We start from the raw sequence: 12531 nt of genomic DNA, 5'->3' as shown, positions 1-12531 counted from the left end.
CCATTAGGTACACCGCCATTTTCAAGTGTACCTAATAACAGGCCACTTCATTAGGGAAAAATCATGGTCAAAGCTTAAATGAAAGTGAAAAGTGCCACACCCGCCCTCACCCCCACTTTCTGATTGGCTGGTTGATGTGTGACGTCATTCGGACACTACATTAGGTACACCGCCATTTTCAGGTGTATCGAATAACAGGCTACCTCATTAGGGAATAATCATTGTCAAAGCTTACCTGAAAGTGCCACACCCACTCTCACCCCCACCTCCTTATTGGCTAAGTTATGCACTTTGCTCTCTAAATGATAGTTTCACAACAGGGTTAGTTTCTCAAATTATTCTTGACCATTCAAAAAATTTCTTGAAAAATGATTTATTTGCAGATCAGCGCTGTGCTTGTGTAACAAACGCTAACAGCACAGAGTTTGCATTTTTGTCATGTTTTTTTTTCCAACAACCATTCCCAAAAAACATCCAAATGGCATATTCATAAGTACTACAGCGATTTATATACATGGTGGACATACGTGTGCATAAAAGCGCTCACTGCAAGCGTTAGAGGACATAAAGCACAATAGCACACGTGGGTTGAGAAGATGAACAAGCAGGTTGTACAGTGAAAAATAAAATAGAATAAAAAAAAACACATCAAAATGTAAAATCTCACAAATTGCATAGATGTCCTTTTCCCTCCAAATAAAAAGTTTCCCTCCAAATAAAAATGTCATACAATGACTAAATGTTTACTTGCACACAGCAGAATGAGGTCAAACGATAAAGAAACGCCGCCAACATTTTTGATGTCATTTATTTAAGCGATGACGGAGGAAACAAACAGCGAGGACAAGACGAGGACGAGCGCGTTGAAAGACATTGAATGCGACGTCTCCACTGGGGACACACGGTGAGCGCCTTTCAAGTAGATTTCGGAACACAAGCAAAAAGTTCAACGCTCAAAATGTCTTTTTTTTTTCCATCAAATGTGAGGCACTTGCAAAATGGCGCAGGAGTACTAAAGAAACACAGACAAGAAAAAAAAAATGACATTTTGAAATTGAAGTTGTCTTTGTTTCCCTGCTATTGTGGGCGGCGGATGCATTTTCTACAAATATGACAAGAAAATCAGATCAGAAAATTCCGACGTATTATTTAAAAGAGTGTAAAATGTGTCTTTTGGTCATCTATTTCTGAAAGAGGATTCAAATGATCAAATGACAATCTGATTTCTTTGTCACATAGTGTGTTTTTCTCCTTTCTCAGCAAAAGTATCCTCTTTTTTGTTTTTTTTTCTTGTCAGTGTGAGCCAAGTACTCGGGACGGGGCGCTGGTTCAGACCTCGGAGCTGTCGCCCGGCGCTTGCCGGCCGCTTGGCGACGGGGCGGCCGCGCCCTTGGCGTCTCGCTTGAGTCGCACCAGCGCCACCAGCAGCACCAGCACCAGGACGGCCAGCAGCATCCCGACCGCCACGCCCACTATTAGCACCGGCCCATCGGTGGCCGTGCCGCCGTCCTCCGCCTCTGCGAGCCCGCGCGGAACCACCCCGTCGGGGACATTCCCGGCGAGATCGGCGCCCTGGCGAGCGCCGCGCTTCAGCGCGATGTGGAGGATGTTGGTGCCGCGGTTATTGTCGGCACCGATTTCCTCGACGTCGGCGGACCGCCGGTGCCGGCTCAGAGTGTGGTACTCCAGGCTGCGTTTGCCGATGCCCCGCTTGGCGTTGTCCCGGGAGCGCACCGTGTAGATGGCGTGGATGAACCACTCTCGACCGGCGGACACCTGCAGAGGAGGAATTCACATTCAGACAAGCGGGAGTGCCCTCGTTTAAAAGCCGTACCCCTATTTTCTCTCATCCAAATAAAATGACAGCTGTACCCACATCATTCGACAATTTTTTTTTAGTAACATTCCAATGTTATGTCTCAAATGTTTGTTTCTGCAGAAATTCGGGTTACGGGTTTGAAGTGACCTGGAAGAGGGCGGATGAATCCAGGCTGAATCCATCTGATCCCGGCTGTCTGACCAGAGGGAGAGCGGCCGGGTCGTCGACAGCCAAGCGGGCGCTGAAGCCCACGTTTCCAAAGGTCCTGGCCTGGGTCTCTGGCTGGGCTTTGTCCTTGTGATGAGTGAGGCAAGATTAAAACGATTCTCAAAAAAACAAACGAGGCACCTGATGACAGAAACGTGCCGTGTTGTGTTTTGTTCTCAATTCACTTACGATAATTTTGAATCTGTAGAGCAGCGACGGCGCGTCGGCCAGGCAGCCAAACTCAAAGCCGTCGGGGTTGTATTTGGGCACGTAGCCATCGGCGCCAGTGCATAGAAATACTTTCTCAATGTTGCAGACGAAGGAGTCGCCCAGGTTCTGGACCGGGTCAACCATGACGCGGCCGTAGATGGCGTCGCCTGCGCAGACAAAAGTCAATGGCGAGCCCCAACGGGAGATGCCGGCGAGCGACTCGACGGGAGGGGAGGGCACCTTGCGAGAAAGCCGTGTCGCTGGTCTGGCCGAAGCCCGCGGTGCCGTCGGAGAGCCACAGGGTCTTTTTGGAGAGCAGCAGCATCTCTGTGTTCAGACTGAACTCGGCCGCCACGGGATCGCTCACCTGCCGCCGCGCGCAAAACAAACAACAAGTAAATACTCCCATGCCGCCATTCACGGAACCCCAATATTTACCTGCTGAAATCGGATGTCCAGCTCAAAGCCCACGGGCTCCCTGGGGTTGCACACGGGCGGGACGGTGAACTCCAGGCCGGGCGGCGACGTGCACGGCAGCAGCTTCACCGTGTACGTGCCCGAGTAGTCGCGTACCTGAACGGTCACAACTTGAGACGGCGCCGGAAAGCACAAACAAACGCAAAGCCGCCCGGGCGGCGCTCGCTCACGGCAAAGTCCGAGATGAAGGTCCACTGCTGGATGGGCTGGTTGTAGGTGGGCTCGCTGCGCACCAGGCTGAGGTTGAATGTCAGGCCAGGGTGGTCCACGCTTATGACTATGGAGGTCAGGCCGGAAGCTGACCGCAAGGCGCAATACTCATTTTTTAAGCATTTTGCACACGGTGCCAAAAACCTTTTTTTTCCAATATTCCAAAAATGACCCAAAAAAACTAAAAGTCGATGTGTAATGATTGACTGGCCAGGAGAAAACAAATAGTGGTCCCCAGACTGTATTTGGACATACCAGGATGCCTGGCGACAAACAGGCCCCGAAAGCGAGCTTCGGTGCGGAAGTTGACCACCAGGCGTCCCAGCTCGTTAATACGCATGCTGCTTGGGTAGAGCGCGCCTGCAAAAACAAACAACAACAAAAAAAATCAACATTCAACATAATTGAAGCAGCGGCCGGCCGGCCGGGCAGCGCTTACCTTGGAGTTCGGCCTCCGGGGGGCTGCCGACGCCGTCCCTCCACAAGATGGCGGTGTCGTACACAAAAGTCAGCCTCAGCTCCGACTGCAGGTCAAAGTGCTGCCAACCGCCCGCCCCCACCGGCGAGTGGAAGACGTAGGACACGTGGAGCGGCACCCGCAGTGTCACGTAGGACTGGACCAGGTTCAGAACCTGCCAGAAACAAATAGTACACGTTTCGCACAATGAAATGTTACATCACTGCCAACCTCCATTTTCCAATAGGCAAAAATACAGAGAGAGCATATGAAATTGTTTGAAAGTAAAGATTGTTTACAAATGCAAATATTGAGCTGCAGTCTTAGCTTGGAAACGTGTGGAAAAGCTCAAAATGCACAAATTTGGCCCGACTTGTTCCAACACGAAACGAGGTATCTGCGCCTCCCTGACCTGCCGCGCATGTGCCTGCCTGCCTGCCTGTGAGGCGAGCGTGCTCAGGCGAGCCTCCAGGCGCCCGTCGTGCACTGCGCATCACACGCTCATATTCATCCTGCCGACATGACCTGCTGGGCCTTAATGGATTCCTGCGTCCCTCCATTAGCTCGTCTGGCCTCTCGGGGCAGCGCTTGCAAATCAAAGGAAGGCTGATTCTGCCTCGGGGTTTTGTCCGCGACGCACTCACAAAACGTGTCGGGTTCTGACAGGTGGGGACTCGGGTCACAAGTCAGACGAGTAGCCTAACGAGCTTTTCATGTACGTATATGTTTGCAAACAATATGTTGCAAATCTTACCTGGCCATCGGTGCCGATGGTTCCGCCGCAGTCCTCCAGCAGCTCGGACATGTCGTAGTAACTGACAAACTCCCACAGGCAGGCCTCCAGGTTGAGGTTGCGGTAGAAGCGCAGCGTGCCGGCGCCCCTCAGCGCGGCGCTGTACTGGTACGGCGCCGTCTCGCCCAGCACCTCCGGGTTCTTGGTGGCGTCGGTGAGGAAGCCGTGGCGCGTCTTGACTTCCGAGTAGTCCAGCAGGTTGGAGCAGCGGTGGTTGCCCACGCGGGTGCCGTCCGGGCTGAGGGTCAGCTCAAAGTTGGACAGGGCGCGGGTGGACACCACGGGCAGCATACCTGCAAAAATGGCACAATTGGCTCTTCCATGATGAAGATGTGACTTTTGGCGGCCTTACCATCAATGTGAGGCATGGTGACAGTCAGTTTGATGAGATTGGGACGCTCGGGGTCCTCGGCTCCGGTGTAGCGCAGTTTGGCTGAGAAGGGCTCGGCCCCCACCGTGCCCGCCACGCGAGGCTGGCACATGCCTGCCGCCCGGCCGTAAACAAACATCAAACGTTTAGTCGGCTGGCGAGGAACAAAAAGAGAGAAAAAAGAAAACTCCGCCGCGGAGAAATGATTTGCAGCTGCCAGAGCGGCGACCGACAGCAGGTGCTCGTCGCGCGCTGGCATTTGCATAACAAACGAGAGCGCTCGCTGAGTAAAGTCAAAAAATAAACAGCTACGAAAAACCCACAACAAGGTAAACCGAGCCACAAATGCAATTTTTAGGATAGAAACCCTAACCCTAGTTTGAAACCCTAATGCTAGTTTGAAACCCTAATTTGAAACCCTAACCCTAGTTATGGCTTCAAACATAAACGTGGTATGATAACAATCTGCATTGATTGAAAAGAATCGATTGGCCAAAGTCTCACCCTCGTCCGTGCTGATGGTCACCACGGGGCTGCTGAGCTCCAGCCCCTCGTCGCCGTCCGAGTTGACGGCCCTGGCGGCGCACTGCACCCTGGAGCCCGCTTGGAAGTAGACCGAGTCCAGCGTGATGAGCTTGGACGAGGTGAAGAAGGTGTCAAAGTCCAGCTCGCGCATGGGGCCCGTCACGCCGTCCGGGCCCTTGGGGGCGCTGACGAGCCAGCGGTAGCGTGTCAGAGTGTTGTTGATGTTCTCGCTCACGCAGATGGAGCCCGTCTTGTCGTAGTCTGGGTATTTCACGTTGCACGCCTGTAGAAATAAAACCGGTACCGTCACGTGTGGACGAATGGCAGCCATGCCCAACTAACACATTTGTATGTGCAGCTGCCTCTTCTTTGGAGTCCACCACAGCGCCAGATTGTCAACTCATCGTCAAGTTTGCTACTTGAAAATTCCGGTTTGCATTCTGACTATTTGTTCTGCTGAGTCTGCATTTGTATTGCTCGCATCCATCCACCTGACCCTCCCCAACGGGCAGCGATTCGCCGCAAACTAATACATATATCTGCACCATCATCTTCTCACAATGATTCAAAATCAGATGTTCGGTAATGATCACTGAGGGTCTGGCTAATTCATTGAGTTTCTGTTGCTTGGATTAATGGCACAGACATTCTGTTTTGATGACGAAATTGATACTGTGCTAGCCATAATGTTGGACTCAATTTCCTTTCAAAAAGCCCCAAAAATGTTTCAAAAAAAGCTGAAAATAAAAAAATCTAATCAGCAAATATGCAAATTTGTTGATACCAGACGACAAATATGCATTGACGCTAGTTGCAATAATTGTAATATCAGCATTTACGGCTAGATGGCAGACATGGCTCAGTTGTGCTTAAACTGGGTTTTACCCTACAAGTCAGCAGGCCTTTTCATTTCTTGTGAATTTGGATTTGTTGATTTGTTTGGGGATGAGAAGTTGATTTTTGTGAGAAAAAAAAAATGACAAAATGGCTTCTTGCACTTTGTCAGTTTGCAGTTGAGCAGGTTTGCACCGTCCCTGGCTGCTCATTTGTATGCAAGAGAGCACTACGGGTTTTTTTTTTTTTATTGTAACACCGCCGCCCCCCTCCGGCATCCACGTCGGCCGGCCACCATCCCTGCATAAAATGATGATGATGATGATGGGCGGAGACGTACGGTGACGCAAACGACGGGGTAGCCGGCCACGGGGAGAGAGTCGGGGCGCTTGCCGACGTGGTCGTAATGAAGCAGCGAAAGCACCCTGGGCACCGAGGGGAAGGTTACGTCTGCCATGCTGTTGCTCTCCTCGATGTAGATGATGGCTTTGGTCAGCTGGCAAAGGGGCGGAGAATACAAGGTGAAATGTACATTCCGTGGAATCTTTCTCTTCTCTTCTGCATACAAAGTGTGTCTTCGTGTTGGCTTTGCCGTTGGTTCACTTGTGCACATGTATGTATTATTCATGCGCACAAACACGCCGCTCGCTGCTCTCATTCTGCTCACTCTCATTGGCCCATGTCTGGGAATTGGGGTTCACCAATTCCGCTCTTGAATGAGTTGAAGATTTTTTTTTTCTTTCGGTCGAAATGTGACTTTTAATGGGATGTTTTGCAAATTGGAAGCTTCCTGTTGGATCGCAGCTGACTGTTAACAAAAGATGCAATTATTTCTTCAAATTCCAATTTGCGTACCTGCGTCTCTGCCACCATGTTCTCATCTGGCTTGAGGTGCACGGTGAAGGCTTCCCTCATCTCTCTCACCCCGTCGTATAAAACCTCCAGCTCCACAAAGTGCGCGGCGTCACCTTCTCCGAATACGAGCTCTGCAGAGGGAAACAGCGTCGTGGGTCGTCCTCCCGGCCCGGCCCGGCTCGCGGCCCGGCCCGGCTCGCGGCCCGGTCCTCCCGTCGCTCACCCTCAGAGATGGGATGGTAGTCCTCCCCCGAGGTGGCAGATCCATCTTTGGTGTGCACTCGGACGACAGACACCTTGGACGAGTCCCCCACGCGCACCACGGGGATTCTCACCACCGACACCTGGCCTCGTTCTTTGGGTTCGTTCACGCTGAATTTGGTCTCGCCAAATTTGATGACGGACTCTGAGGAGGGAAAAGGCCGCGTAGCACCACGACTCCACAACCAGATGCCGAACGCGATGGAACGTACTGTCGGCGTCATCTTTTATCCTGATGAGCGTTTCGTTCTGCCGTCCGACGGACGCGCCGAAGGGAGAATCGCTTTTTGGACTTCCGAGCACCAGACGCAGCTCCTCGTCTTCCTCGTGCTCCGTGTCATCCACCAAGTCCAGGACGCAAGGCTTCTCCACCTCCCCTGAGCAAACACACGGCCAGCCACTTTAGCATGACGCTTTGGAAAACCTTTTTTTTAAAAAAAAAAACCCCTGCACAAATCGATGAGATCTGTAAGCGAGATTTCACGTGTAGCCGTTTGCAGTAGGTGACAGTGAACCAAATTGCCAAGTTGACCTTCTCAACTTCTTTTTCTCTTTTTCAAATGAACCGAGGCTGATACAAAGCACCGCGCATGAATAAAAAGCAAACATATGCTTATCGATTCAAGGTCATTTTAAAACAAAACACAAAGACGCAAAAACACGGGAAAAGTTGAAAGGGGCAATGAAAGCAAAGGAAAAGTTTGAACTAGAATTAAAATGCAGTGAAGAAGAGTCACAATATCATGAACTCATTCACTGCCAGCGCAGTACAAAGTGATGTTTGACGTCAATTCTCGTCAATGGCGGTGAAGGAGTTCACGTAGTCATTAGAAACATGAGTATGGTAATATACCTGGTAGGAAGGTGATGATGGAGGCGTCCGTGTTGGGCCTCTCGTGGAAGTCCATCATGACCTGCGCCGTGCCTTGCCTGCTGTAGCATCGCACGGTGGACTTGTGGCCGATGTCGCCGCTACGGTACACGCTCGCCGCGATCCGCCCCGACTTCTCCTCGCCCACGTAGACGCTGTCGCGGAACTGCACTTTGGGCACTGGACCAGAAGCAAAAATTCAATCATGAAATGTTGGCCGAGGTGCGATCCAAATGTAAAGATCCTGTCTCACGGTCCGACACGGAGTCGTTGATGAGGACCACGGCCTTGGCGGGTGCCCCGAGGAGGCCGTTCGTGGGCATCTGCAGCAGAAGCTCAAACCTCTCGGGGCCCTCCAGCACCGGCTGGCCCAGGTCGTCCAGGATGGTCACGCGGAACGTCTGCGTGCTGACGCCCGGCGCAAAGTCCAGATTCCGGCTGATCCCCACGTAATCCGCTCCGGCTGTCGGCCGCCGTCAAAAAGGACAGATGGACAGTAGACAACAATGAGAACTTTTTGCCTTTTTTCTCCTGCAGGGATCTCCCAACTTATTTTGAAACCAGCTTCGGTGATGAGCTGAAAAACGCACCTATTTGCTGAATTAGCGACGCAATAAGAGCATTTCTTCAGCACTATCTACTTTGCTGCCACAGCAACAATTTGTAGGAAGTTGCAAACGATGCCGTCGGAAAAGTGCATTGATGGCAAATGAGAACGTCTCGCAGTTAGAATTCATTCATGAATGTCAAATGGAGGGCAAGATGAAAGGATGCGGACCACATCATTATTTGTCATCTAACTTCAAAGTCAAAGCAGCGTTGCCGGTCAAGCGGCGTGCACGCTTTGAACAGCCCCTCCCTCTCTTCAAATCAAGCCCAGCCCACAAAAACAAGATGATTGGTTTAGTGAGGATGATTTTGCACCGCAGCGGTCACTTAAGAAGAAAAAAAATAATTTCTTTCCCCAAAAGAAACGATTTAAGTGGTTCTAGAATATTATTGTCTGTTATGCAACCACTAAGAATGAGAGCGCCACCTCCTGCTGTGGCAGACCGCCTGCAAATAGGCCCGCCCGCCCGCCCGCTCGGTTCAGATGAGGCCGGCGTCCGCCCACGGGCTTTCCTCACGTCCAAGTGAGCGTTTGCATACGATGAGACGCTTAGTTACTCGTGAGCTTAAGATGCAGTCGAGGGAGTCTGAGTGAGAGAAGGCGGCGGCGGCGGCGGCGACGAGGGACGAACGAGAGCCTGACGGATGAGATAATGCAGGCTGAAAGAAAAGCTCGAGGAGAAAAAGTAGAAAGCAACAATTCTAAAAACGTCGTCCTCAATCAAACCGCCGTTATATACACAGCGCGGTTAGCTTTGTTAACATTGCGCAGGTCGGCTGACCCTGAAAGGGAAGCGGGGCGGGCGACTGGAGGACACGTACCTTCGGCCGAGACGGGCTCCGTCTTTCGGGAGCGCACGGTGACGCTGGCGGCTTTGGATAGGTCGCTGCCCGTCCTCCACACCTGCACCTCCACCGAGCCGTCGCTCTCGTCCACGTGGTAGTCGGTGTGGCCGAAGTAGAAGACGGGGGCTGCAAAAAAAAAAAAAAACAGCACATTTCAAGAAACGCTGCAATCTTCTCTCGCTAGCGTCTGGAACCAGCAGCACGCCACTTATTACAGGGCAAATGGAGGAAATGTTTCTACTGAGTGCACACTGTAATTGGAGCACTTTAAACATGACTGGCTGCTTTTTAAGGCATCCAAAAGCACCTGACATTTGGGGGATGAACAACTTCCCCTCTTGGGATCCAAACCATCATCTCGAAGGACGTGATTCGAGTTCATCAAAGTTCTGATTTACTTTCAAGGTCACCAATCAGAAGTGGCTCGCTACGACCTCCCGGCGTGGTTTGGGCATTTTCTCCCCTTGCGGCCCGAGATTGATTGGCGGTCAGACTGGTGGCCAAAGCCAGCTGGGCTACACTTGAGCCCTCCCAGAGAATTGCGACTCAATTCACTTTGCAAACAAATATGTAAAGCGATTGCCAATGCTAGCAAAAATCTGTACTGCGCCATTTTTCGGCACCCTACTGTTGCCGTAGCAACCTGATGATTCATGAATGGGGAATGGTTACTTTTGGAGACACAAAAGGCAAAAAAAAAAAAAAAACTCGATCATAGAAGATGCTGAACGTCAAACAAGCGATCCAAATGATGTGCTGAACCGGCTCGTACCACTCGGTCGTTAAGAGCGCGCGTTCCATCTGAAAGTGTCGTACGGGGCCGAACTGCTGGGCGTCGTCTGCTCTCCGCCACGCCGCCGCAAAGCTCGTGTGTTCCATTCTGGTTACCAAATGCATCACGGTGATGACAAATTGCTCGGCAATAAAGCCCATGAAATGAATGGCCACGGCCATTGGCACACTTGTTGTTTCCATGACAATGGCACTGAGCACCTTGGAGAGGCTACTTCACCGGTGGCGACGTGTGTGCGGCGGGCGGGCGGGCGGGCGAGCGAGCGAGTGGGCTCGAGTGAAGAGGCAGGGGAGGGGAGGGGAGGCCACAGGGCTGTGCTGCGGGAGGAGAGCCTTGAATGAAATATGACAGCGGCGCTGTGAAGATTAGGTTATCTGAGGGAAGCGATGCACGAGAGGAAATAAAGAGATAATAATTTTAGCAAACATGGGCCGTAACTGTCAGCGGGAAGCGCTCACAGATACCATCGTGCGCTTTTCTTCAGGCTTCTGAAATGAAAGGCTTTGCACAGGGGTGGAAGAAAATCTTATGTCATACTTACTCTTTCTCATATTTATGGCCTGCAAGGGATTTTCAAACAAATACCACCTCGTAGGTGGGCGGGGTTGCAAAACTGCACCCCCCCCCATGAAAAGTCAACTTCACGTCTGTTTTCTAAAACTGCCGAGAAGTAACGGTGACATTTAAGGTAAATCCTTGGCATTTCCACTTGCAAGTCGGACCATCTGGCCGGCTGACGTGATCCCAAAAATGGACTAAAAAAAAAAGTTGCACTAGCGTCTGTCCCTGCTAGCTTGGCAGGACAATGAGCAAGAGTTGTGACAGGTGCCAGATTGCAGAGAAAGCAAACAAAGATGGTTTGGGCTGCCTGCATGCACTCGCCAACACCGTCCGGGAGTAATCAGATCATGCAGCACACCGAGGATGGCTGGCTGGCTGGCGGCCGCAGGGAGATACACACACACACACACACACACACACACGGCGCTTATCGGCGGCGAGCAGCTTCAAAGAGCCGCCACTCATTAAGTGAAAGGTAAACCTGCAAAGCATCTCCAGTTACCTCAACGTGAGCGCGGATTATCCGTATTTAGACTCGAGCAATTATACGCAAAAAGTCTTCATTAGTTCCGAAAACAACTTGATGAAAGCTTGTTGTTCTTATTCTTATTGTTGCTCTGGCGCTTGCGGATGAGCCAGCAGCCTCGGATCACAAACAGAACATTGCTTACTTGCGAGAAAGCCCGCTCGAGTCATCTCGGGCGGTCAACCACACGCTGCTTCACCAAATCGAAAGACGAGCCACTGCTGTCGTCAATAGATTTTCTGCTTGTTTACTTTCACGACGGTGCCTTTTGACTCGACTGCTCATTTCAATACGTCAAGAGCAATTTTGTCTTGAATGAGTTTTTGCTTGCGCCTCTCTTAAAAACGAACTCAATAAATAAACCTAAGTATGATTGGTCAGTACCTATAAGTGCTTTGGACATCTGTTTACAAAATGAAGGGAGAGAATAATAACAGTGTGCATAGCCAGAACACACACACACACACAAGTCATAATCATACCTTGGGAGCCGACTTTACTGGCGAGCGGACGATAAACTCCGCAAGCAGCGTCTTGTTCTACGAGCAGCCGAACAGACATCCGGATGCAGAGGCCGTATCAAACGGCAATTAGCTGAGCAAGAAAGGGCAAGCCTGCACAGAAATGCCTTTGATGGCCCATCTGCAGCCGGGAAGGCCAACCTTCTTGCGACGACGGCCGTCAGTCCGGCTGGCTGAGCCGAGTCAGCCGCCGCTAAAGCTCGCGGAACCGCAAAGATGCAGTAGAAGGTCAACTGAGGCAAAGGCAGTGGACACGATGAAAAAGCACCCAGGAGACAACTTCTTGAAATGATGACAACATCGAGTGCATGTCGGAATCAAGTTTCCCTCGGAGGGCCATTCTGACTGTCAATGTCGTCTACATACATACAGTACAGTACAGTACAATATCTGTATTTTTAAAGAGTGAAGACAATTTGTCATTTTAGTAACGACGCAAAATTTGTCTTGGCGGGCCTCATCAAATGATGTGGCGGGCCAGATCTGGCCCCCGGGCCTTGAATTTGACACCTATGAGTTAGGGTGAAGGACTTTTGCGGTCGTACTAGCCCGAAATTGTGCGTACCGTCACGGTGACCCTCACATAGTCATCTTTTATGGTGCCCTTGGAGATGGCTGCCTCTTTGTGTTTTCTTTTTAAAATGCTGATTTTTGCCTTTGACTTTGTTTGCTTCAACACTCGGCAAGTGTCCTTGCGCCTCGTCAGATCGAACGCGCGGATTACCCCGAGCGAGCGAGCCGTAATGATCCGCGGGGCTCCTTTAATGCCCGTCCCGGCCAAATCCG

At 51.2% G+C, this 12531-nt stretch overlaps 1 protein-coding gene across 1 annotated transcript in view; it reads right to left on the bottom strand.

Annotated features, from left to right (window-relative positions):
• Window positions 1-357: 357 nt before the first annotated feature.
• frem2b (FRAS1 related extracellular matrix 2b) overlaps window positions 358-12531 on the bottom strand; it is a 39895-nt gene continuing 27721 nt past the window's right edge. The window contains exons 7-24 of the mRNA XM_037267630.1: window positions 9321-9470; window positions 8143-8352; window positions 7872-8069; window positions 7231-7395; window positions 6981-7163; window positions 6758-6888; window positions 6243-6398; window positions 5048-5351; window positions 4526-4657; window positions 4135-4466; window positions 3363-3555; window positions 3179-3283; window positions 2884-3011; window positions 2675-2809; window positions 2477-2603; window positions 2216-2403; window positions 1967-2113; window positions 358-1776 (exon numbers count right to left, since the gene is read on the bottom strand). Coding sequence (XP_037123525.1) covers window positions 1330-1776; window positions 1967-2113; window positions 2216-2403; window positions 2477-2603; window positions 2675-2809; window positions 2884-3011; window positions 3179-3283; window positions 3363-3555; window positions 4135-4466; window positions 4526-4657; window positions 5048-5351; window positions 6243-6398; window positions 6758-6888; window positions 6981-7163; window positions 7231-7395; window positions 7872-8069; window positions 8143-8352; window positions 9321-9470 — 3431 coding nt within the window. The 3' untranslated portion in view covers window positions 358-1329. The remainder of the gene's footprint in view (window positions 1777-1966; window positions 2114-2215; window positions 2404-2476; window positions 2604-2674; window positions 2810-2883; window positions 3012-3178; window positions 3284-3362; window positions 3556-4134; window positions 4467-4525; window positions 4658-5047; window positions 5352-6242; window positions 6399-6757; window positions 6889-6980; window positions 7164-7230; window positions 7396-7871; window positions 8070-8142; window positions 8353-9320; window positions 9471-12531) is intronic.

This window comes from Syngnathus acus, chromosome 13, assembly GCF_901709675.1.
Source record: "Syngnathus acus chromosome 13, fSynAcu1.2, whole genome shotgun sequence".
NCBI lineage: Eukaryota > Metazoa > Chordata > Actinopteri > Syngnathiformes > Syngnathidae > Syngnathus > Syngnathus acus.
The sequence above is the reverse complement of the archived record's forward strand: the minus strand, read 5'-3'. Positions and strand labels throughout refer to the sequence as shown.